The 26,576-nt window shown below is 41.9% G+C and overlaps 1 protein-coding gene across 6 annotated transcripts; it reads left to right on the top strand.

Moving 5' to 3' along the window:
• The first annotated feature begins 160 nt into the window (after positions 1-160).
• On the top strand, positions 161-26,308 carry FBF1 (Fas binding factor 1). Of its 6 annotated transcripts, none has more exons than XM_074224533.1 (31): positions 161-257; positions 446-749; positions 1,439-1,527; positions 2,762-2,789; positions 4,744-4,785; positions 5,413-5,503; positions 6,106-6,166; positions 6,754-6,804; positions 8,645-8,789; positions 10,009-10,068; positions 10,649-10,768; positions 12,773-12,914; positions 13,070-13,203; positions 13,284-13,386; positions 13,924-14,370; positions 15,834-15,932; positions 16,353-16,453; positions 16,637-16,695; positions 17,995-18,150; positions 18,314-18,414; positions 19,691-19,897; positions 21,219-21,326; positions 21,425-21,564; positions 21,705-21,823; positions 22,870-22,992; positions 23,082-23,267; positions 23,606-23,782; positions 23,879-24,016; positions 24,372-24,483; positions 24,702-24,811; positions 25,139-26,308. In XM_074224533.1, the coding sequence occupies exons 3-31, from the start codon at positions 1,525-1,527 to the stop codon at positions 25,220-25,222; spliced, it is 3,447 nt and encodes a 1,148-aa protein (XP_074080634.1). In that variant the 5' UTR covers positions 161-257; positions 446-749; positions 1,439-1,524; the 3' UTR covers positions 25,223-26,308. The 6 variants fall into 6 exon arrangements, 5 of the variants coding, with proteins under 5 accessions (XP_074080634.1, XP_074080633.1, XP_074080635.1 ...); XR_012475942.1 differs by lacking the exon at positions 161-257 and having other exon boundaries at positions 266-749; positions 25,139-25,777; positions 26,010-26,308; XM_074224532.1 differs by lacking the exon at positions 161-257 and having other exon boundaries at positions 266-749.
• The last annotated feature ends 268 nt before the right edge of the window (positions 26,309-26,576 follow it).

Here is a 26,576-nt window from a genome sequence, read left to right on the forward strand (position 1 = left end):
ACGTCCTTCCTTCGGCCACGACCGCATGGCGGCTTCGGGGCGGGGCCTGGGCGGGCGGGGCGAGAGACTCCCGAGAAGCCGGGGAGGCGGATTTTGAACCCGGCGTGGTCGGCAAACCCCCACTGCCGCCAACGGCCGTGGTGCGAGGCACCCTGGGAGTTGTAGTCTGTTCCCCGCTCCCCACGTGTTGGCTGAGGGGGCGTTCGGACTCGTTTCCCAGGGTGCCTTGCGAGAGCGGCGCCGAGCCGAGCCGGGAGGTTAGCTAAGGACCCGGGCGGGCCGGGACGAGCCGGGACCCCGGAGAGGCCGCGGCCTGCTGGCGGCGGGCGTGGGTGCGGGGAGACCGCGGGGCGGCCGGGCGTGGGCCCCCCGCCTGGCCCGGGGAGGGGGTGACCCGGGGCCTCCCGGGCGGAGGGGGTGACCAGGCCCGCCGTGTGCCCCGCAGGACGCAGCCCGGGCCCGGAGGCGCCGTGATGTCATCGATGCGCCAGTGCCTCCCACGGGCCGGATAGCGGCCCTTCCACGCCCCCTGCCATTGTAGCCCCTGCCCGCCGCCAGCCGCCCCCCTCCGAGTCTGCATCGTGCGGCCTGCCCGGCCCTGTCCCGAGGTGGTGTTAAATAAGGGTTCCACGAATGAATGAGTAGGGCAGAGAAAGCAAACTCAGGACACAGATGAGCCCCCGCAGCCACATCTGATGCGCGAAGAGATGATGAAGGCCCCAGCACACTCCCCTCCATTCAGCGTAGAGGTAGGGACGCCTAGGGCAGGCTGGCATGGCCGTTGGCGAGGCAGCCCACAGGGGAGGGGCTTTGTTTTAAGGGCGGGTTTAATTAAGGAAACAAGACTTGGCTATTTACAACTTTTTTATTATTGTTTTATAAAAACAAGTTTTAACATTCGTTTTTCAAATGTTGACTTCTGAATCCTCTCCCTTCTTCCCACACACTATCCCTCATTGAAAAAAACAAGTTATTAGAGACAGGTTAAAAATGTGTTGTCATGCAAACATTGCCCTAATAGTCATGTTGTGAAAGTTAATATAGCCCTCCCCCCCAAAAAAAGAGAAGAAAAATGAAGTTTTAAATAAAGTATTCTCCAATCTATATTCAGATACCGTCAGCTCTGGCTTTGGGATGGATAGTATTCTTTATCGTAAGTCCTTCAGAATTGTCTTGAGTCACAGAATTGCTGAGAAAAGAAAAGTCATCCTGAGCTGATTTTTTGGTTTCTTATCAGAACATTTGTGATCTCTGCATTTTAGAAATCAACTAGCCGTATGTTTCCAGAACTTATTTCCCAGTCACTAAATAACATGCTGATCTCAGATTTCTTCCAATAATGGGAGATATTCGTGTAAATAAATCACTTGCAAATTAGGGAAGAGAATTAAGTTGAACTCTGAATATCTTTTGTACTGACAGCAATTTCCTTCACTAGGGCAGAGTAAACATGAGGGTCACACACCTAACCACCTGAACTGGTAACAAAAAGACCCTGTTGACAGGAGTCCCAGGAATCCTGAGATGGTAGGTAGGATACTCTTATGTAGTCTGATGGAGTCTGGGGGACTGGTCTTTAGAAAGAGAAACAGAGCTTTGCCAAAAGTAGAATTTTTGTGTTTGGGGGCAGGGAATGGGGCCTTAATGCCTCTGATTAAGCTACAAGCTACTTTTCTGAACTTTTCATTGTTCAGTTGGAAATATTTTCCCTAGTTTCTGAAATGGAGATACAGTTGCATGCTACAGGCTCTGGGATACTAAGGCAAAAAGCCTTGCTTTGAGATGTTAGCTTTTTTGGTTGTTGGGAAAGCAGTAGCAAATTCCCATAATGGTCTTTGTTGACTAGGGAATAAAGAATTGTTTTTAGCAGACTGTGGTCATCCTAGGAAACTAAATAGGAAAACTTTATAATAAAGGACCCTCTCTGTCCATTTTGCTTATTCAATTTTATTTTGTTTTCAATTCCAAATTCTGCCTCCTCCACCTTTCCCTGATGAATTGAGAAGGCAAGAAGAGTAAAATTAATTACAGATACATATAATTGTGCAAAACAAATTCCCTCATTAACCATGACCAAAAAAAAAAAAGAATAGAAAAATTCAGTCTGCCCGCCAGAGCATGTTTCATCATGAGTCCTTTGTTTTTGGAATTGTTAGTTATACTGAGAAGTTCCCAGGACTTTCAGAGTTGTATGTCTTTACAATATTGTTTTTGTTGTATAAATTTTGCAGTTTTGTTCACTTGCCTTGGCATCAGTTCATACAAATCTTTCCAGGTTTTTCTGAAACCATCCCCTCCCTTATTTCTTACAGTAAATAGTATTCCATCATGATCATGTACCATAACTTGTTCAGCCATTACCTAATTGGTAAATATCCTCTCAGTTTCCAGTTCTTTTTCTTTTATAGTTTTGGAGCCTAGCATCACTGGCCCAAAAGTTTAATAGCCATTTGGGCAGAGTTTCAAATTGTTTTCCAGAATTATTGGCCTAGTTTACAACTCTACCAACAGTATATTAAAGAACCCATTTTCCTTATTTGTCAACTCAGCCAATCTAATAGGGTCCTCTTTTCTTAGTATTACTGCTGCCTCTTTGCTCTCTAATTCTACCACAAAAAGCCAAGTGTGTTGAAGAGGGGCCCAGATCTATCCCTCTCCTGGTATCTCAGCCCAAAAGATTAATCCCAATTCCTTGTCTCCTAAATGGTAATACCCATTCATTGCTTAATTGTTTTAATGGGACTTTTTTTTTTTCATTTAGGCCACAAAAATGAAGAGAGGCCTGAAAAGTGAGTCCCTACCAGAAGCAAAAAGGATACCCATATAGTAACTGAGATCTTTATGTTGGTCTTAGCGCTTGCAGGAGCTGTGATGTTATTCACTTCATCCTTCATCACTACACTTTATGTTTAAATAAAAAATGGGAAAGTGAACGCTTTTGAAGAGATCTAGAGTAGCAAGAGAGAAAGAAGAATGCAACAAAAGCACATTCTTCTGATTTAACTGTGTAACCAGCACTGTGTTATGAGTGGGGTGGAGATAGGAGATAGGAAGTAGGTAAGGGAGGCCCATGTATGAAAACCTTTCAGAGCAAATATTTTCCCTTAGCCTAAAGGGTTAAGGAATTGAAAGGTAGAAGGTGATTGATATAAAAGTATCTTGTTTGTCCCTAATAATCAATGTTCCCTCATAAAGAATTGAGAATCCTTGTAAAGAGAAGGAAATGGATATGTGGACATAGAATCAGCAAGAGTTCACAACTGTTTGGATATGAAGGATTAGTTAGGCAACTAGATAATGCCAGTGGATAGAGCACTGGGTCTGGAACCAGGAAGAATTGAGTTCAAATCAAGACTCAGATACTCACTATGTGACCCTGAACTTGTCCCTTAACTTGTTTGCTTCATCTGTAAATGTGAAGGGTAACTATAACATCTACAAACCAGGTTTGCTTTGAGGATAAAATGAGATAATACTTTTAAAGTGACGTACAAACCTTAAAGAACTGTTGAAATACTGGCTGTTGTTGTTGTTATTATCATGAGGGAAAATAAGAAGTTGAGTTGAGGATTTTAGAGTTGTGTACCTCAATTATTAATTATATCCTTGACAGAAATAAAGAAATTCAGAATAGGGAAGAGTTTAGGGGGAAAATATTGCTTTATACATGATGAGCTTTAAGATGGCACATCTAGTGGGAAATGTCTAATTGACAGTTGGTGAAATAGACTTGGATTTAGTCTTATATATATGATAATTTCTTTTTAGGTTTTTTTTGTGTTTTTTTTGCAAGGCAAACAGGCTTAAATGGCTTGCCCAAGGCCACACAGCTAGGTAATTATTAAATGTCTGAGGTCAGATTTGAACTCAGGTACTCCTGACTCCAAGGCCAGTGCTCTATCCATAGCGCCACCTAGCCACCCCTAGACTACCTTTTTTCAAGAATTTGCTTGTGGGGGAAAAAAAGATGATATAAATTAAGAGCCTGAGGAGAATAATGGGGATTAACAAAGTTTTATAAGGATGGGGTGGATCTAGGAATATTTATAGACAGCAAAATTGGAGATTAGAGAAAAAGATTTAGAATATTTTGGGGTGGAAGGGGGAGGACAGATAATGAGGATGGGGGAATATGCCTCAGAAGTTAGAATGGGAGGATCAAATGTATAGAGTGATTGACCTTAATAAGTGAAAAGTCCGGGGCAGCTAGGTGGCACAGTGGATAAAGTGGAGTCAGGAGTACCTGGGTTCAAATCCGATCTCAGACACTTAATAATTACTTAGCTGTGTGGCCTTGGGCACAGCTTAACCCCATTTGCCTTGCAAAAAAAAAAAGGTGAAAAATCATTTCATCAGAGACTAGAATTTAAGAGCAGAGAATAGAAGATGAGGCACAGGATTTTTGAGGTCTAACATAGGAAAGCTCATAGTGAATGACCTCAATGAAGTAATATGGGAGGCTTGAAAAAGAGAAGATTTGAAATTAAATGCATTAGAAAACCAGATTATACAGGTCCATACTAACATTAGTTTCCCCAACCCTCTGGAATATTAATTTTGAGGGGCTCCATTTGGTGTTCTTACTGGTAGATAACAGGATTATGGGAAATGAAGACTGGTGCAGCCTCAGTCTTGAGTTACTCAGAAGTTTAAACTAAATCTCAGGATGAATCTGGTTTGATTAATGTAAAAGAGATTTTCAATGTTTTTCTGACTTCATGATGTTTTTTTTTTCTTTTCCAGGCTCAATTGATGATATGCTTGGTGACCTCTTGGATGATGACAGTAAATGTTCCTTTCTTGGGTTTTCTTTTGGATAGATTGGGATTGGTATTTCCCAAAAGAAGTTAGTTTTCTTTTTTATTTTTCTCTCTGGCCCCAGAACCCATCCAGTCACATTCAATTCAGAATTATTTCAATACATTTCTAATCAGCAAGGTGCCTGAATGTGACCTTCTGGATTAGAAGGGATTTTAGATGCTGTCATCAAAAACCCAGTTCATTAGGGGAAGAAATACCACCAGTCCTTCCAATTAGTAGATCAGTGACTCTTGTACCACTTGGGTGATTAGGGGAAAAAGTAGACCTTATCTGACCCACATACCCTACAACTTGGAGCATCTGTATGTGTTCCTGAAGGTGAGGTCAGGTAAATGATAAGATTCTTCTCCCCAGCCCTTCTTGCTTCTCAGAGGGCTAGTATTAGAATTCTTTTAATTATAATGTCTCCTTCCTTCCTTTTCTTCCTTTCCCACATACACAAATTCTCTACTTAAAGGATGTAGTCACTTCATCCTCAGGCTATTGTCCTCCCTCTGCAGATTTATATAGGGGTGATAGAAATTTCTGCTCTCTTGAGCCTGGTCCCTTTTCATGGGGCAACTGTATGACTTCTATGATGTTTATTTTCAGTTTTGCCACCTGAGAAACCTCTCCAATCAGCTGCAAATCCTAAAGATAGCCTACGATCAACTAGGGGCTTTTCTTCGAGGAGCCCAAAAAAGTGAGAATAAATCATTATGGATCTCTGGAAATCCATTTTTATCAACATTCCTTGCTTTCAGTTTGAGTTTCCTTTTTTTTTTGCTTCTGACCCTATTGTCCCATCCCCTGCTCATACACTTCTTCATTCATTGGAGTACCATGACATTAATGAGGATACCTGTATTCTTGTTTGGCTTCTGCCACTACTTAGTAAGGTAACCTCACAAAAATGACTTGACTTCTCTGGGCCTCTAGTCCTTTGTCAGAAAACAATATTGGACTAGATCAGATGTTCTGCACCTTGGGTCTAGGAACTTTTTTTTAATTTAATAACTTTTAATATAATTCTTTTTCTTTATGATTCTATGTATTTCATATATTTGAAAACATTCTGAGGTATCCAGTGATTTCACTAGACTATCAGAGTGTCCATAAGAAAAAAAAATTGAGAACTAGAGCAGATAATCTCTAAAATCCAGCCCCCACCCCAGCACTAAAATTTTGACTCTTAGAAGAAATTGTTGAAAGCCATTTGTACCTCCATCTTCCCTGTCTTTTTTTGGATTTGTTAGCTTCAGTCAGGGTATTGGTCTTCTTGTAATTTTCCAATTCTATTGCCAGGTCCATCATGGAAGATGACTTCTTCAGCACTATGGCAGCCCAGGCAGGTGCAGATGCTGAGGTGAGACAGACCTGAGCCACTGCAATTTGTGCCTCTCTTTATGTTGGCCAGGGGACAGTGTCTGATGGCCAGGGTGACCTAAGTTATAACTATGAAAAACTTTTTTAAACCTCTCATAGTTCCTGGTTTGTATTTAAAATAAAATAATATTCAAAACTTGTTTAGTAAACCCAAAGGCAAGAACTTTTCTTTTCAACTGATAGTTCAACTAATGATTGGAATGCCATGAATCTGTTGTTTACTTGGATTTTATTCCTCCTGCATACTTCCAGAATCATGCCCAGTCTTAGAGTTGGGAGTTGGCAGAGCCTCTGAGTGCTTGTGGTTGTAATGACTTTTCTACCTGCAAAGAATAGGAAGGCATAAAAACTTCTGTATTTCAAAGCTAGGCAGGTCTATTCTGGATTCTTTGAATCATAGCAGCAAAACCCCAAATGATATAGAGAGGGCCTATTTTTTATCTCATTTGGCTATTTGGTCCTCCATGTACCATCTTCCCTTGCAGGAGTAAAGTGACATTATGCTAGAATTGATACTTTTTATATTAATGTATGTCCTTCTATATATTTCCTTCCTTGGGAACTCAGTTTTCTGATATCTCAGATGCAGACCCACAGGCTTTGCTACGGACCATGAAGGTAATGAACTATATCCATCATTAATTTTGGGACAAAAAAAATTTGAACTGAACTGATTTTGAGGAGCTCTCCATTTAAAAAAAAAATTTCTTCAAATTTAACTGTATTTCTGAGGAATTTTTATATAAAATAAAATAAAACTCTGCTTATCCTAACATAGTCAGTGTCCTTTTAAGCATTTAAACCTTTGGGTATACATAGACCTCAGTCTATTTAGTTAGGCTTTCCAATTTCAGGACCTTCTTTTACAAAAATGGAAATTAGGGGTGGCTGGGTGGCGCAGTGGCTAGAGCACTGGCCTTGGAGTCAGGAGTACCTGGGTTCAAATCTGGTCTCAGATACTTAATAATTATCTAGCTGTGTGGCCTTGAGCAAGCCACTTAACCCCATTGCCTTGCAAAAAACTTGAGAAAAAGAAAAAAAGAACAAAAATGGAAGTTAGCAAAAACCGAATAGCTACAGTGATCAGACCTTAGAGCACCAAGAGGTAGCTATTAGCCTATGATGAAGTGGGGCAATCCCAAAGTAGAAAACTGCTAGCTGTACCATTTAACCTGGGTAACTTTTCACTGCTACCATCTAGGAAACAAAAAGGGAGAAAATATTTCCTTCAAAGACTGTTTCCCTAGAGTCATAGTGTTTCCCCATGTTCATTAGTGCCCTACCCCTTGTCCATTTCATTGAGTATATTTGTCTATTCAAGTATATGAGTAAATTTTACCAGTTTAAGGGAATCTTGCAGCCCAGACTATAGGATTAAGGTAAATTACAGTTACATAATCCAATATCACTCAACTAGTGTGGTCCATGTGTAAAGCATTAAATAACTTCCTTCTGTGTTCCTTGTTTTTACTTTTCTTTATTTCTATAAGCCCCCTTATCTAGCCCTGACCCTTGGGATTACTATCCACAGTCAGACCCAGGCCTTCATTTTTCTAGGCCTTTGGAGTAAGAATGTTTTCTCTTCTGAGCCTTAGGTTTTTTCTCTTTGGCTTCAGGAAAAACTTCCTTCACAGCAGCCACTGACCTGCTATCTCAGTTGATATCTCCTGAGTTCTAGTCTTTGACATTTTAAACCTCTAATCACCTTTTTAGGCTCTCCTCTTTTCCTGTCCTATTTCTTCAAAAAAAAAAATTCCCTAGCTCCCTTTGTTTATTCATAGTGTTGTCTCTGATGACACAAACCTACCTGGTCAGGTAACTTGAAATTTTTATCTAATATATTATTTCCTCAGATTTTCTTATCATCTAGGCACCATGTCTTGCAGGAAGACATCAGTATTAGAACAAGAATACACTTTCCTTTTAACTACTTTCAAATCTGCCTTGCCTCTGCCAAGCAAAGTACCCTAAAGTCTACTGTGACTTTTGATTTTACCTTGTCCTATTTACTTACTTAAAAGCTGTAGATCTTTATTGAGGGTCATTTGTTAAGGTTTTCTTCTCATTAATTCACTTCCTATTTGCAGTGCAAATAGAGAGTTAGAATTAACTACAAACTAGTCCCCTCTAGCCAATGAAAATAGGTATGCAGTTCTTCCTAATCAATAGCTAGCCAAAAAGAATTAATCCAGAAACTATGGAAGTGCTAAATGGAGAGTCTCAATGTTAAGAAGAGACTGGAAACTTTTAAAGTCTTGTGCTCTTAAGAACATCTTTTAATGTATAAATCTTATAATAGATCATTCCCCTAATTGAAGTCTTTCTTTCCCTATTTGAAAAATGAGGATAATATATAATTCTCAAAGCTATTTTAAGGAATGTCAAATGAAGTGATTGCCTTTGCCTAATGAAAACAAACACCCCAGTAATAATCCTTCCTGCCTTCCTGATTTTCTAGGATATGGATGACATGGATGCTGATCTCTTAGGCCTGAAGAAGTCCAACCTAACTAGTAATAAAACAGCTGCAAAAAGTTCTGGAAAAGAGGAGTTTCCTGATGATTTCTCTAGACCAACAGGAAAACTAATAACCAATGAGAGAGGTGAGCAGGAAGTAACTCCATGAATCCATTGTAAAGACTAGAAATTTGGAACAAGTTTGGATTAAAGATTCTTTTTGTCTTTGTATATTTAATTCAGTTCAATTCAGCAAATATTAGGCACCATACAATACAGAAGGACAAGAAAAGAAGAGCTAGGGAAAAAACAAAGTGCAAGTGTTGGATATGGATTCATTGGACCTGAGTTCAAATCCTGTCACTTATTACCTGTGTAACTTTGAACAAGTCACTACTTTCCCTGTACCTTAGAGGTTCCCTATCTGTAAAATGAGGAGATTGATCTAAATGACCTCCATTCTAGCTCTAATTCTTTGCTTTTTAATCTGGTTTGTCTAGAAAACAGATTTTGTGAAGATGAGAGAAGCTTTTAGAAGAGTCTACTGTCCTATACCCCAGAGTGATGAGGCTAAATAAAAAACCATGAAGGAATGTGGGCACACTCTGTCTTCTCTCTAGGACATCTGTGGGACCTCTAAGCCTTGGTGAAAAACCCAGTTAGATTAATGATGGAGTTTGGATTCCAGCAGGGGTGAAAGAATTCACACAGACTCAAGACTCAGATATATGAGGGACATAAAAGTTTTATAAACTCAAGATCTAAAGGGTGCAAGACATTTTTTTACAACATAAGATTTCTCAGAATACACAAAATAGTCCTTTTTTGTTAAAAGGTCAACACAAAAAGCTATAAATTTGGGGGCAGCTAGGTGGCACAATAGATAGAACACCAGCCCTGAAGCCAGGAGGATCTGAGTTCAAGTTCAGCCTCAGACTCTGATAATTGCCCAGCTGTGTGACTTTGAGCAAATCACTTAACCCCATTGCCTTGCAGAAAGCAAAAAAAAAAGCAATAAATTTAACTTGTTGCTAACATTTTTTCTCTGCTTAGCATTTCTTCTGCATTAGTTAAGATAGAATATTATGGAAAATTTTTTGAATCCTTAGTTCCTCTGGAGATTCTTGTCTCTAGGCTCATGGAATTAGCTCCCAGACTCTAGGTTGTTCTGTTTTAATTGGGTGGAGGTGAGCCTACTTCCCATAGACATAAGCTCTGTTAGTGACCTAGGAAGAAATGCATTTCACCTTAGAGATGCTTATTTTCATATCCTTCCTTCTAGAAACCTATGTCTGTTTGGGTGACTTGAGATATATGAGGGTCACAATAACTGCATGATGGTTCTTCCCATTTATTTTCTTGCAGGAGACAGCATGCCTTCCACTGGGAACACTGGGCGCCCATACAAGAAGTTTTCCTTTGATGGTATCACAAGTCCCTATGTTATACTCTAAGGCACCCTTAGTTTTGAGAATGGGGAAGACTTAGCAGTGGATATTTCCTAAAGCAAGTCATAATGTATACCAGATGATAAAGATTTAAAAACTGATTCTAAGTCTTATTTCCACCCCAGTATGAGGCAGGGCAAGTAGATATTTTGAGGATGGTAAATTTTAGTGGCTCAGTTACAGAATGAGCTCATGGATTTTGTAGCTTCAGGTCAAGCTAGAGATGTATGTGAATCATTAAAAGTCACCTTTTCCTTCATATTATGTTTGTATCTTACCTGATATTATATAAGTTATGTCAACTTACTCTATATGTACTGTAGAGTGTGAGTATATTCATATTAGAGTAGAGATTAGGGAACCACTCAACTCCTTAATGTTATTCAATGTCCCTCTTAACAAGCAACAAACCCCTGGGATTTAATAACAGTTTATATTTATTAAGCATCTGAAAATCTACCTTAAGGGAAGACTAAGAGCATAAATCTCCACAAGTTAGGCATGTTTTTCATAAATTTCCCTGGAACTTGAACTCATCTTTCTTTTCTGAATAAAAGATTTGGAAGACCCCTTGGCAGGGCTTCTCTCTGATGAAGAGGAAGGAACTGCTAAGAAACCACCTGTGAAAGACAGTAAAACAGCCCCTGAAAAGAGCCCTACCATAGTTAAAAATCAAGGTAAGAGGAGAGACAGATTGATGACTTGTTCTCATTGTTTAGCTTGTCGAAGAATGTGTTAGGTTGATTTCCCATACTAAAGACAGGTCCTACAGACCACAATTGGATGGGGGAGATGGACAGGATACCTGCCAACTTGCTTCTCTCTATGTTCAACCAGAAAGTTAAGATTGGGTAGTCCAGATTTTTTTGTTATAGGAGGTACCCACCCAGAGTTGAGGGTCAGAAGCTAATCCAGTGAATTTATAGTTATGCTACTTTTCTTTGATTAAAGCAAATTTTTAGGCATTGTATCATGAATTCTATTAGGTTTCCTTTACTTTTCAACAGTTGTATTTTATTAATCACAATAGCATCTAGATACATTTGTTTATATCCTTTGACAACTAATCCATTGGGGAACAGCCTTTTTTTTTCCTTTTTTTTTTTTGGAAGCAATCAGCAAATGAATTGCCAGGGTCACACAGTTAGCATGTGTCTGAGGTCAGATTTGAATTCAGGTCCTCCAGACTAAAGGACCAATATTCTATCCATTGTGCCAGCTAGCAGCCCACCCCCCACCCAGCTTTAATTCTTTTTTTTTTAATTTTATTTATTTAAGGCAATGGGGTTAAGTGACTTTCCCAAAGTCACACAGCTAAGCAATTAAGAGTTTGAGGTCAAATTTGAACTCAGGTCCTCTTGACTCCAGGGCTGGTACCTCCTAGCTGCCCCTCCAGCTTTTATTCTTATGTATTTTTGTTCCCTACATATTTTATTTCAGATTCTTATGAGAGTTGTTTCAATCAGCAATTTCCCTTTCTATCCTAGCTGTGTTGGCTTTGTTAATGCAAAAGCTTTGTATTTTTGTTTAATTGAAATCATCTATATTGTCTTTTGTGATTGAACTTTCCCTTGTTCAGTTAAAAATTCTCCCCCTCACTATGCTTGGAAAGATATCTGATCTCATTCTCTTAGAAATTTTTTATTGTAGAATCTTTAACATTCAGCACATGTGTGTCTAGTTTAAGCTTTCTGTGGTTTATAGAGTGAGATATTGCTCTAAATCTAATTTCTGCCAAATTTCTTAGTAATTTTCCTGACCTTTTTGTTAGATAGTGGGTAGTTCTTCCCCAAGTAATTTATATTCACATTTACTGAACATCAGGTAATTGAGTTAACTTGTTCCTAGTTCTTTCTCATCTAGACCATTCTTCTGAACTACTTTTTTGCTTTTTAGGCAGTACCAAATATTTTTGGTAATTACTGATTTAAAGCCTATAAATGTTATTCTTTTCATTCTTACTTTATTTTCTTTATTTCCTTTGTGTTTCTAACTTTTGGTCCTTCAAATGAACTAAGGTTCATCTAAATATTATTTTTCTAGCTCTATAAAGTATCCCCTTAGTAAATATGTAAATTGATTTAGGTAGTTTCAATCATTTTTATTATTTTGGCATGGCCCATAAATGATCACTGAATGTATTCCCAATTAAGTTGTTCTTTATTTCTTTAAAGATTATTGTGTAGCTGTATCTATGTAGTTCTTGAGTGGTGTACTTGCATTTAAAAAAATAACAATATAGATTCATTTAATAAGTGTACATAAGGTGGTTTGACATGTCTCTTACTTATGATCAAAATGACAATACTTGGTGAACATAATGAATTTATGAACTTTTTGCAGTAATTTCTTGCCCTCCTGAGAGTTCTTTAGCCACCACCTCTTTGGGATTCCATCCATTCCAGATGAGCTGTTCTCTTTGTTTTCTGTTCACAAAATGCATATTGTTACATATTATTACTTCTTGGTCTTTGAACTTAAAGGCTATGTTTTTAATGACCTCCCTTCCTTGTCCCTTATTCAAGGTACAGCTTTCTTTAAGTCTCAGCTCTTTGAAGTCCAGACTCTGGCCCATGATGAGCTCATTCCTCAGAACTCCTCTAGCATTGATTATCAGTTGCACTCCTGTGACCCCGCAGGTGTCATCTTTGCTATTATTTACTCAGAGTTCTGATTTTTAGGTACCTCTCTTTCTTCAACTCCTGGTGACACCCCCATTATAAAGAAGGAGGAGTTGAAATTTGATGATGGGGATGACTTCATGGCCACCCTTGGGTTTGGAGACAGTCCTAAGACGGAGCGGAAGCATGAAAAGGGAGTCCAGTAAGACACTCTTCTGAGCTGAGACACTCACTTCTGAGCATCATGGCTTTCTCCCTGTAGAAGTGAAAGGACAGAGATGTGGAGTTGGAAGGTGGGGACAGTTATTTGAAATAAGCCATATTGTTGAATTTCTTTCTATCCTTCTACCCTTTCAGGGATGGACCCCGTCCTGCTCGCACTAAACTGGATGAGCTACTGGGACGTGGAACTGCCTCCAAACTCCTGGAGAGACCAGGCACTGGGGAGCTCCGGGAATTCAGGCTGGATAAGAAGTACCAGAAACAGCCTGGTGAGTAGACCCCACATCCATCTAAAGGTGGAAAGGAAGGACTATCCCAGGCATGACCACAGGCTATTTTTGTTTGTCAGACAAAGAAGATTCCTGGGGAGATGATGACTTTGCCTTTGGAGCCTACCAGCCCACAGTGGCCTCCTCCTCTGAGAACCGACATTCTCGCCGGCAGTCTGTAAGGTAGGTAAGGGTCTGATTAAACCATTGGAGTATAGCGTCCTCAGAGAAATAATCTTCCTTTACTACTTTTGTCAGCATCAACCAGCCTTGTGTGCCGTAATACCAAGAAGTCATAACCTGGAACCTATGAATTTGGGTTTTTTTGAGTATATTAATGGCTGTATTTCATGTATAATCCTGTATATTTGATTTTATACCTTTAAAGACATCCTTCTGAGAAGAGTTCTGTAGGCTTCACAGAATGCCAAAGGATCCATGCCACAAAAAAGGTTAAGAACTCCCACACCATATTATTTTACATTCTGTATAGGACTGTGGAAAATTGAGATAACAAAATCATTTTCCTTTAAATGTAACCTGCATAGTGGGATGAGCAGTGGCCTGGTACCTAGGAAACCTATGTATGAGACCTATGTTGAAATATCACTGTTTATTTTAGATACTTGAACATGGACCCCGTTCAGCAAAGGATAACAGAGAAGGCTGAGGGTCAGACGTCTCTCTTTTGCCCTTACCTATGCCCTTGTCTTGAAGCAGGTTCTCAACAGAGAGTCTCACCAATCCCAAGGGAGAGCAATGCTCCAAACAGAGTACACCAGCTACAGCCAGCCCTGCTCATACTGGGAAGGGAGGAGCTGACTGGTTGGGCCTCAAAGATGATGACTTTGACCCTCCATCTCCTACCAAAGAATCCAGCAAGTCTAGCTCAGCAATGGTTATACCTTCAGGACCTAGTCCTGCAACCCGGCACTCTGCTCCAGCTAGTCTGCCAGGGTCAAGGATGAAGCCACCCATCGACACTATTGCTATCCCTCACAAACCCAGCTTGCCTCCCAAACAAGGAACATCAGAGGAAAAACAAGAAGAGGATTGGCTGAGCCATGCCTTATCTCGGAAAAAATCTCAGAATGTAGCTAAAGAAGAACAGTCTGGAACTTCTAAGGACCTGAGCCCTACTGAAACATTGGATCTTCGCTTTGTCAGGTACAGAAGTAGAGAGTGTGCATTGCATTTTAGGGAGTTGGGCTGGCATACTGCAAGTTAATTATCTCTGGGGATCAGTCACCAGGACTGGGGCGGTAGGAAACCCCAGGAACATGAACCAGATGTGGTCTACTGTGCCTCTTTTGAGAGTCTATAGGTAAACCTTGGGAAAAATAGACAGAAGCCCCTTTGTCTAGGCAAAGGAATCTGGGGCTGTGTAACCACATAGCACCTCTATTCCTAGAGTTGAAGATGAAGTAAAGGGAAAAATTCAAAATTCAAAAAGGGTTCCCTGTTTTGGCAGCAGATTGAATTCCTGATAGAAACTCCTGCTTAAACTCCCTTCTGAGTAAACTTGGAAGTAAACTTAGGCTAGTGAAAGCAGTAAATAAAATAACGTATGTGCTTATGTTAACTGCACATGTTTCACTTGGAACAAGCTCCAATGGATCAGCTAGATGCCCGAAGGGATTGTGACTGGGATGGAGGGTTTGTGCAGGTGGAAAGGAATGATGAACTGAGGAAGGGAGGAGCTGCTCAGCAAGGTGCTGTGTGCACTGAAAAGAAGAAATGAAGTTTCAGGGACATTACTGCATAACGGGATTAGGTGGCTTCAGAGAGCATTTTGGCCTGCAGCTTAGGGCTAAAGAAAAATGAGCCTGTGTCTTTCAGGCCTGAGATAAGAGAGAAATAGCTCTGGCCTTGGATTAAGGGAATAAGTGAGGGAGAATCATCACGGAAAGAAAAGGGACTCCAAAATTCTGATCATATAATAGCTAGCTGTGTGCCAGACACTGGACTAATAAGCACTTTGCAATTATTATCTCATTTGATCCACAACCCTTTGTGATAATTTCTATTATTATTGCCACTTGACAGTTGAGGAAACAGGTAAAGGGTCACACAGCTTGTGGCTGAGGTTGGATCTGAACTCAGGTCTTGACTCTACACACCTTCTGCAACTGACCTGAATCACATGAGACTAAACAATCTATTTATTTATTTATTTACTTACTTACTTATTTATTTATTTATTTATTTGTTTGTTTTTAGTTTTTGCAAGGCAATGGGGTTAAGTGGCTTGCCCAAGGCCACACAGCTAGGTAATTATTAAGTGTCTGAGGCCAGATTTGAACTCAGGCACTCCTGACTCCAGGGCCGGTACTCTATCCACTGGGCCACCTAGCCACCCCAAGACTAAACAAATATTTAGAATTTATCTATTCTTTTTATAGTTTGTACCCTTATAGTTCTTCATATTAATAGTGTGTACATGCCACATCACAGAAATAAGGTAGAGGAAAGTCCAAGAAACCCAAGGAATCAGACTCGAAGGAACTAATGGTATCATAAGCAGAGAAAATGAAAGGTTATCTATTGGACAGGGAAAACTACCAGGGAGCCCTCTGTGGACAGACCTGAAATTTCAGTGGTCCTTAACTTTATAATTTGGCCTTTTTTAGTCAACCTGTTGCTAGTACTGAAGGACCTGAGCAGACAGCTGCCAGAGGAACCCCAGGGACAGCACCAGAAACTGCACCTACCCACTCCAGGGACAGTGGGTATGTCTACACCCCAGGCTCTTGGTGATAGGAGGCCATGTTCTCAGCTGAAGTTGGCATGTAAATATGAGCTAGTGGGGATCATGGGGAGGATTATTCCAGGGTCTCACTCATTTACTTCTTTAGAACTTTGGTATTTATCCAGAATACTTTATCTTGCCTTTAGTAATAATCTAGACTTCTGAAAGAACTGGGACACTTGAAGAACAAGCTTTTTCCAGAGCAACATCTCCCTTCTACCCCTCCCCCCCATCCAGTCCCATACCTGTGTCATTCTAGGTTCTCAGGACTCCTTTTCCTCTCCTTTCTCCTTGTTCCTTAAAAGAGAGATGGATTTCTTTTCCTTCCCCTTGCCTGGAGGAGGTACTATTCTGATTCCCCTTCCTACCTCAACCCCCAAATTCTACATTTATTTCTTAGGGTTCCCCAGGCTGATGCCCCCCTCCAGACACCTACTGCCCCTGTACGTCCTGCAGCTGAACCACAGAGAGACACCCCTTCTGGAGAAGTTCACAGCTCTAGTAAGTTTTCTTTCCTGTATGGCAGCATAGTATCTAGAATGAGTTGTTGTAGTACCTTTGATTACAAATGAACCCTGATGAATCTTCCCTGAAGTTAGTTTCTCCCTTGGGCATGAGAGACCTGTCCCCAAATCTCTGATTTCTTTTTTCAGCTGCTACTTATTATTCATTTGTGTTTTTCAGACCTTGCAACTTATTTCCAGAGATCTCAAGAACTAACAGGGACTTCCATATCTGTACAGGTAGGGAAGAGTGAGCAAAAAGGTATTTAGAGCCCTCAGTATTTTTCTTCTAAGGAAATTCTTCCTAACTCAGAAATTAATGTTTCCTTTCAAAAACTTCCAAGAGGGGGACAGCTAGGTGGCACAGTGGATAGAGCACCAGCCCTGGAGTCAGGAGGACCTGAGTTCAAATTCGACCTCAGACACTTAATAATTACCTAGCTGTGTGGCCTTGGGCAAGTCACTTAACCCCATTGCCTTGAATAAATAAATAAAAATTAAAAAACCCATCTTCTAAGAGGAGCAGCTAGTGGTGCAGTGCACATAGAGAATTTGCCTTGGAATAAGCAGGACCTGAGTTTAAATCCAGCCTCAGGCACTTACTAGCTGTGTGACTGGGCAAGTCACTTAACCGCCCCCCCCCCCCACAAAAATCTTCTAAGAAAAGAAATATCATCTGGTATTTCTAGAATCCCCATCCTAGACATTTCTGGGTATTAGATAGAATCATAGTTGGTAGCGAAGACACAGTTACCATCAAGATAGGAGTAATTAGAAATGTCAACCATAAAGAACCTGCCAGTTGACTTTGAAAGTATCCTTCTACCCTCAGACCTTTCCACCCCTCCCCCCAACCCCAGTCTCAAGTCCTCATTTCCTGAGTCAGTCAGTCACCTCTAGCTCTGAAGCCTTGGGACAGGAGGTGACTGTACAAGGCAAAGGACCCATGGAGCACATCCCTAGAGGCAGCTCTTCTGGAAGTAGTAGCAGCCTTTGACCTAAGATGCCATTAATCCTTTGGCACTCTGACAAAGACTACAGAGCCCTTCTCAGAATCATGTTTGTAAATACAAAAAAGTCAAATACTTAGTATTATTAAAAAAAAAACCAAAGACTAGTAATAAAAATAAATTATTTTCTTCTCATCCAAGTTTACAAAGTGTTCTAGGATCCCTGTAAAAGGGTTCAGTATTAGAAATTTTCATCCTGACCCTAAAACTTGGCAACTTATCTACAGATCTAAAAAATTTTACTGAGGATGGAGGAGGAAAAAAGATCAAAGGCTTTCATTTTGTGCAAAGAAAGGCAATGATTACTTTTTCAAACCAGGCTAGTTGAGCTGCTAGGAAGCAGTGGCTGTAAGTATTAAGGTCTCTCTATTCTGATGAATAGTACCCTGTACAACAGAAACTTTTAATTCCAGATCACTGGAATGGCTATCCAGCTGCCAAAGAGTTGGGGTACAATTGTCTTTGGTCGGGTTTTTCCTATTATTTCTATTATTTCTAACTTGCCCGTGGTTTTTTCTGATTCATGCAGGGCCTTCTCCCAGAAAGGGTGGCCCTGAGTTTGCTCCCAGGAGGAGAGTATCAGAAAAGGATCCTGGCTGCACAGGCCCAACTCCAGAGTGACACAGTAGAACTCCGAGAGGAGCTTTTAAAAAGTCAGGCCCGACAGGCCGAGCTGGAGACCCAGGTGAAGGATGGGTTGGGCAGGGATCTAAGTGGGCTAGCAGAGGGATACAAACACCAAATGTGCAGGAGAATTCTGCAGAACAGAGCACCAGGAGACCTATGGGGAAAGAAAAGTCTGAGAAATATCTCCTCATCTTCCTCCTGCTCTATCTAACACCCTCCAGGTACGGAAGCTGGAACTAGAGAAAACTCAGCAACATATCCTGCTTGAAAGTTTGCAACAGCGGCACCAGGCGGACTTGGAGCTCATTGAGAGTGCACATAGGTATCCAAGGGCCTCTGCCTGCTTTCTGTTCTACAAAGTCTTCAGACTATTGTAAACTAAAGTACATGAGTCTCAAGAGACCTAGCAAGGTTTCTTTAGCTTCCCCAAATGAAACCCCAGTCCTGGTTTTGGACTGGATCTTAATAATCCCATAGACTTAAGTTGACAGTGTTAAAAAAAATTCTAGAGATTTCCCCCATTCCTGGAGTGCTCTCTCTTTTGGTCTCTACTTCCTGATTCTCTTCAAATCTCAGCTAAAATCCTACTTCCTTCAAGAAGCTTTTCCCAAGCCCTCTTAATGCTGGTTCTTCCTGCCTACAATTATCTTCAGTTTATCTTCTGTTTGTCTTATTTTACCTAGCTGTTTGCAGGTTGTGACCCTTTTAGTTAAAAGACTATGAGTAGGAGCAGCTAGGTGGCGCAGTAGATAGAGCACCGGCCCTGGAGTCAGGAGTACCTGAGTTCAAATCCGGTCTCTTAATAATTACCTAGCTGTGTGGCCTTGGGCAAGCCACTTAACCCCATTGCCTTGCAAAAAAACTTAAAAAAAAAAAGACTATGAGCCTGGGGACAACTGGGTGGTGCAGTGGATAGAGCGCTAGCCCTGGAGTCAGGAGGACCTGTGTGACCTTGGGCAATTCACTTAACCCCATTGCCTTAAATAAATAAAATTTCCAAAAAAAAAAAAAAGACTATGACGCTATTGAGAGCAGAACTTAACATAGTGCCCAGCACATAGTAATGTTGTCCAAGAATAAACCTCATAATCTGAAAAAGTTTTAGAAAGAATTTATTTGGCAGAGGAGAGCAAGTCAGAAAGAGTGTGGCTGTCTCTCCCCCAGCTTTGGGAGATTTACATTATATAGGGTTGGAACAATAGCAATGGCACAGAAACCATATCTATGCAGTTGAAATGAATATCAGTATGTATAAACCACAAGGGGAACCTAAAACACAGGGTTTTGGTGGAACCCAAACTAGACCTAGGTAAACAGACCCAACAGTATAAATGTGGGTGAATCCAGAACCCAGGGATAACTAAAATATTCTTTGTAGCCATCTCTGGCACTCCTGGATAGTTACTGAGATCAGGGTGACATTCTGGATTCAAATATCTCTAGACTCATAAAATGAAACAGTATATAATTGATACATTTTCCAAACAATATAATAAAGCATTTTCCCTAGTAAGCACTTAATAAATGCTTGTTATTGACATGAAGAACCAGTTTGGGTCCATGGTCATCTCCCCCTCGAGTCCATCCATTCTTGGCAGGAGCCGGATCAAGGTGCTAGAGACATCATACCAACAGCGGGAAGAGCGACTACAGAAGGAGAATGAGGACCTGATGGCTCAGTACCTGTCTCACTGCCAGGAGACTGAGAAGGCCCGAACGGAGCTTCTGGCGCAACATCAACGTCGCCTTGCTGCAACCGAGCAGGAGAAGGACCAGGAGATTGAGAGGCTGCAGAACTTACAGAGGTAAGGGGCCAGGCGAGGAGGAGGAATTCAGGGAAGGCAGGATTCTCACCTTTTAGGGAGAATCCAGGTGTAAGTGAACATTCTTATGTCTTTCCTGGGAAATTTCTTCCTCTTGATTAGAGGTGTACTTAGGGCCCTGCTCACAGTCAAGAAGCATTCGTTAAGCTCCTGAGACAAGACAGGGACTGCGAAAAGAAAGGTACAAGGCATTGCCTGTCCTCAGGGAGTTCACAGTCTAACCTTTTTGTCTTCTGGTGAGCCTGTCTTGAGATGTTACCAGCCCAGGCTGATTCTGGAACCTCAGAAGTAGAACCGGGGCCAGCAGCCAAATCTCAGAATGTGCAAGGGTCCTCCACCTAGTTTACCAGGATGAACTCTGAAAGGGGATTGCTCTATTTATACCTTATATGGTGGCATAACATGGCCCTTTAAGGGCATTCAGCTTTATCAAGCACCTACTCCAGACCAGGTTCTGGGCTGGGGATGCATCAGAGATGAAAGACAGTGCCTGCTCTCAGAAAGCTTACAGTCTAGTTGGGGAAACAACATACTGTGCAAATCAAGCTATATACAGAATAAATGGGAAATAATCAGCAAAAGAAAGGCACTGGAATTAAGAGGTCGTAGAAGACTTCTTGTAAGAGGTGGAATTTTTGTTGGAACCTGAAGAAATCCAAGGAGGTCAGTAGTCAGAGCAGAGAAGGAACATTCCAGGCATGGGAGACAGCTAGAGAGAATGCCTGGAACTGAGACACAAGCAACATGATTGAACTGAAGAGTCCCTGTAAGGGAGTGAGGGGAGTAAGAAGAAGGGTAAGTATAAGGGACTAAGTTATAAAAGGCTTTGAAGGCCAAAAAAAGCATTTGGTAGCTCTTGGAGGCAATAAAAAGCCAATGAAGTTAATTGAGTAGGGAGATAGATAACATGATCAGATCTGCACTTTAGGGAAATCATTTTAGTGACTGAAAGGAGAATGACCTGGAATGGGGAGTGAAGCAGGCAGACCCATCAGCAGGCTACTGGCCAGGTGTGAGGTGGTGTCAGAAGTGGGGGGTAGGGACATGGAATATTTTAGAGAATGCAAAGGCAATATTAACATGATAATAAATTGGATATGGAGTTCTCTCTGATGGCTTCTTTTTACTTTCATTCCTCTTCACCCAGCCTTTCAATTCTATGCAGTGTAACCTTTGCTAAAAAGATATATATATATATATACACACACACACACACACACACACACACACACACACACACACATACAGACACACACAGACACACATATTTGAATCCTTTACAAGCTTTCTGCTTGGTATTCAGGGCATCCATCTTAGAGATACGAAAAGACCATGAAGAGCAACTGCAAAGACTGAAGCGACTGAAAGACCAGGAAATTGATGCTGTTACAAGTGCTACTTCCCATACGCGGTATGTCCCATGTCGCTTTCCTAGTAGGAAGCACCAAGGGAAGCAGCACCATAAGCATTGGTCACCTGTGACCTAAAGCCATGGTTCATCTCTCTTAGGTCCATCAATGGAGTTATTGAACAAATGGAGAAATTTTCCTGTAGTCTTAATGAGCTCTCATGCCGTGTGGAAGCCACTCACCTTACCAATTCCCAGGAGCTAGAGATAGGGGCCCGACAGCGTGATAAGCAACTCCAAGGTGCGTTACTATCTTCTCTCTTTTTCTATTTCATACACCATCACAACTGATTCAGAATACCTGGGAATAAGGGAGATGGGCCATGGATCAGTGTGGAAATGAGTATCTGGCAGTAACTATCTCAGGGGCATTGCCTACAGCTCTGCAGGACAGGTTGACTATGCAGCAGCGGGATATGGAGGATGAGAGGAACAAGCTCCATGAAATTATTGGGAAAATGGAGGCCCGCCTGAATGAGCAGAGCCGTCTCCTAGAGCAAGTGAGTTTTTGGATCTCTTTTGTCCATCCCTGCCTTTCCATTCTCCCTGTAAGTCTTCATGCCTAGAAATTTACACCCTCCTTAGATGGCTTTCCTGACCCCAGTCCCTCTCTGCTCCAGTCCATCATATATATAGGCTTCAGTTCAACCATAAACATGATTTTCATCAGATCATTTCCCTGCTTGAGAACCTTCAGTGATTTCACATACCCCAATATTTCATCTAAACTCTGTCTAGTTTTGAAGGCCCTCCATAATCTCTCTCCCCTTTATATCTAAACATATTTCCTATTTATCTATCCAACACATTCTCCCTCTATTCAAGTCAAACTGGTTTCTGCTCCTTCTACAGATATGTCTCTTCCTACTTCTGCTCTTCTTTTATATCATTTCCTTAACCTGGAATGATTTCCTTCTCTTTCTCTCCAAAGTCTATCCATTTTCTAAAGCCTCATTTCCCAAGTCCTTTCAACTACTCCAGTTCTCATTGATCTGTCTGTCCTCTTAATTATCACCACAAATTTAATATAGTTTCATATTTTGTCTGTGTGTTAGTAATGTTTTCCTGACCACTTTTCAGGCTCCTTGATGGAAGCTGTATAGTATAAAGCACTTAACAATCTACGTTGGCTTGACTAATGGAGAGTCACCAGACAGAACAAAGAAACATGGAGATAAAGGGGGAAGGAGCAGGTCCAGGGATATCACCGATCTCCAGACATCCTTAGTCTCATGCATTTCCAAAAGAATTCATGTGTCACAACTTAAATGGAAAATTAGTCTCAATGTGGGGGAAGACATGAGATTCAGACCAGAAATAAAAGCTTCCCCTTCTTATTCCACATCATCATGGGAACAGATCCATTGGAATTCCATTCCAGTGACCTTCCCATTCATTATCTGACCTTCCAAGAATGTGCTCATTGTGACAAGTTACAGAAGGAAGACATGGAGTGACCTGACTTATCAGTTCTTGGAGAGGAGTCAGTTTCTATTCCAGGGAAAGGTACACTCCCCTTAAACTTTGATTTTGGGGTCTCCTGCAGGAACGCTGGAGAGTGAGTGCTGAGCAGTCCAAGGCAGAGTCCACACAGCGTTCCCTGGAGGAACAAAGGAGAGTCATGAACCAGCAGCTCAATATGGAGAGGGAGGAGCTGGAGAGGGCCAAAGTGAGTGGGCAACTCTACACCAGTAACCCAGGGCCATCAGACAAGAGGGGTCCTCATGCCTTCCTCCTCTTCTTCTTCCTGTTTCCCAGAATGCTTTATTGGTGGAGCAGAAATCAATCATGCACAAGTGTGCAGAGGAGGGGCGACGGCTGGCTGCAGAGTGGGCTGATTTCTATACTCAGCAAAAGCTAAGCAAAGAGCGGGCAGAGCGTGAGGCTGAGCATGTGCTGAAAGTGGACTCACAGAGGGAGGGTACCATCATCACTCTGGCCAAGGTATGGGACCTCACCTTTGTGCTTTCATTCTCTAGGATTGTTGGAATCTCAGAAGAGACTGACCCAGGTCTGCTTCTGCCTAACGCAGACTTTAACTTTGACTTGACTGCCCTTCTTTCAGACAGTCTGGGGTTCATCAGTAACTATAGGCAGAAAAAGTTTAGCTCTTTGCTAAATATTATGATACAAAAATTTTTGCTGCCTGAGGATGGACAGCTTGGGAAAGAGCATGAGGGCTTGTAGTGAACCTGGTGGAGAAACCCATAGATGTTCCCCTCTCCACAGAAAAAGGGGCTTGAAGCTTTGATTAGATAAGATAAAGGCTGTTCTCTTTACAGGAACAAGCGGACTTGAAGATTAGAGCAAATGAACTTCGACTTCAGGAGGAAACGTTGGCTGGGGAGTGGGAAATTCTGGAGCGGGAGCGACAGGAACTAAGGTTGGAGAAGGAAAAGGTCAACGCAGCTGCCTTGCGCATCAAACTCCGGGCTGAGGAAGTTGAGAGTATGAGCAAGGTGGGAGGCAAGAGAGATGGACCTGGGCCACTAGAGGCACTGGGAAGGTGGGTCTGCCTCAGAGATGGGGAACTAATCTGTTAGCCCTGTCTGCAGGTGGCCTCCCAGAAGTATGAGGAGGGAGAGCGGGCTCTTCTGGAGGCTCACAAGCTGCAGTCCGAGCACCAGGCCAGATTCCAGGTTATACAGCAGCAGCAGGAACGACTGCGGCAGCAAGAGCAGCAAATGCACCAGGCAGGCACCTTCTCTTCTCCCTCGTCTCTGAAGACTCTTCCCCCATTCTCTCCTTGTGGGAATTTCATTGATATCTTTCATTTGTATATCACATTAAGTGGTGTTTCTAACCTTTCTGAGATTCTCCCAAGGCCCTCTAAGCCTCTTCCTCCTGTAACAAAGGTTCAGGCAAAACCTTTGACATGAGGACAGCATCTGTCATTCCAGGCAGTGTTTCCCAACAAAGTTAGTACCACACTTCTCCAGCCAAAACTGTGTCCCATCTCTTTCTCTTCATTCTCCTCTACCTTAATTGCACAAGATGTTTGTCACCCTCACAGCTCCCTCATTTCTCTCTCTGGGGGAATGGAAACAGGAGAATTTGAATTTGGCTCAAAAGAGGCAGCAGTTGAGTCATTTTCGACCTGAATTTTCCTCTCCTATCATGGGACTAGGACCTGTGATCCTAGATTCTTCCAACCTGAATGGTGAGTCAGCCCCAGAAGTGAGGGATACCCTGTGGAGTTGATTTTGGGGAGAATAATAAATATGGGAGAAATAACTATTTAGGCAGTCCACAGCCAGCTTCATAGGAAAGAAGTCTTGGGACCATTTAATTTTCCTGACTCCTAACAACAGCCCCCCCTGCTCTATGTACTGAAAGAGACTTTGTCCCCTCTAATAATTTTTCTTGGGCCTATTTCAGCTGTCAGCTCTCCTGCCATTGCCATTCCTGGACACAGCCAGTCTTCTGCAGGCCTGAACCCTTCTCACTTGCATGCCAAATTGGTGCTGATGAAACACATGGCTGAGAAGGTGAGTGTTCCCTGGGCAGCAGTCTTTTGGGCAGTCATCTGTGGCCTCATTCCCATTAAGCTGCAAAGAGGATCATTTGCTATGATTTTCTAAATGATAAAGGTGCAGAGGTCAGACTGGAAGATGAAGCTCTGGCCTAAGAATGAATGAAAGTTGATGCCCTCATTCTCTGAGGTAGATTGAGGCAGGCAGGAAGGGAAATGTGTCAGGTAGGACTTGGGCAGCTGTCCATTCAAAGGTCTTAGCTCTATATATGCAATGGGAAGTTGGACTCTCTCCTCAAGGAGAGAATGATTACAAAATTGTGCCCTGATTTCATTCTTGCAGGACCGGGACTTTCTGGAGGATGAAAAATTCTTCTTGGAGACACTTCAGAAAACTTCCTACAGCATGACACCCTATACAACCTAAACACCACTCTGGCCTTCCAGCAAGGAGAGTTCAAATGTTGGAATCTAGACCTGCTGCCCTCTGCCAACTTGGCTGCCAGTTCTCATGGCATCCACAGAGATGGCAATACCACCAACCATGCTGGGCTCCTCCCCTTTGCTTCTGAGGCGCCCACTGGACCAACACCTATTTGCCTAAGCACAGCCACACATTCTTGATGACCTCATTCAGGGTGTATCACCCAAGCCTAGCATCTGCCAGAGCAATGTGCCGCTTCTGGGCTAGAATAGAGTCAAGCTTTCTTGACCACATAGTAACACAAAACAAAGCAGAATTCGGGGTGTAGAACCTTCAGCAAATTAACATTTAAGGTCCTTCAGATACCTTCCTGGTGGAGGCAGGAACAACTCTCACCAACTCAATGGCTCTGAATCCTAGCACAGTAGCTGTAGTCTTCTAAAATGATTTGAGTTGTGCTCTTTAGACAATCTTCTGACAGGGCTGGTTTTTCCCAGGGAAGCAGCAACAGAGACTTGTGCCCTCAGAGAATTAAGGAGCAACTAACAGCTGATACAGGTATTTTTCTTGATAGGAAACAAGGTCCTCCCGCAGATTGTTAGACACCTGGCCCGGGGAAGGGTGGATGCATTTCTGCTGGAACTTTAGCAAACTTCAGATTTGAGAAGCCACTATTGCACAAAAGTCCATTCATTTTCTTTGTCCCCCAAGCCTGCCAGGCTAATTGGCTCACTCAGCTGGATCACTCAGCCCTTGCAGCTTGTTCATTAGATTCTTCTATATGTGCCAGGGGACCAGGGAGCTAGGGAAGGAATGCTGCCCATTTGTGTCACCTACTATGGAGCCAAGGTCATGGGGAAAATGGAGACAGCACCAGATGTCACAGCTCCATTCTGCTCCAGCTCCAGAGAGAAGCTAATGGAATCTACTGTGTCCAGGCCTCTCTGCCTTTTCAATTTTCTCGCATGTAGGCAATATGCCAAGACTGGTCAGGAAGATGGCAAGGGAGAGCGAGGATTGGGGGACCAGTAATTGTTCCCTGTGGAACCAAGGTCAATTTAGCTCTTCAAATAAAATCACAGTTCTAAAGTTGCTTTTACCAGTAACCAGTTATTACCTTCCATCAGAAAATATCAACAAAGTGAACAGTCAGAGATGAAAGATTTGCTTAGGTTATTCAAAGGTTAAAATATAACTTACCTCTTCTTTCATAACATTGCACTTAACCTTTTCCAATAATTCACATTTTTGTTTCATAGGTCAGCTAAGTTTTCAGTGTTGCTAATTCCTGAATTCCTGCAATTTACAGTGTATCTCACCCATTTTCTCCTTGTTTTTTCAAACATGCTTAAAATTA

This window comes from Macrotis lagotis, chromosome 2, assembly GCF_037893015.1.
Source record: "Macrotis lagotis isolate mMagLag1 chromosome 2, bilby.v1.9.chrom.fasta, whole genome shotgun sequence".
Taxonomy (NCBI): domain Eukaryota; kingdom Metazoa; phylum Chordata; class Mammalia; order Peramelemorphia; family Peramelidae; genus Macrotis; species Macrotis lagotis.

Coding starts and splice junctions, on each gene's coding strand:
- FBF1 (XM_074224533.1), top strand. Junction 6,167..6,753: donor AGGCAGGTGCAGATGCTGAG/GTGAGACAGACC, acceptor TTGGGAACTCAG/TTTTCTGATATCTCAGATGC. Junction 13,204..13,283: donor GAAGTACCAGAAACAGCCTG/GTGAGTAGACCC, acceptor TTTGTTTGTCAG/ACAAAGAAGATTCCTGGGGA.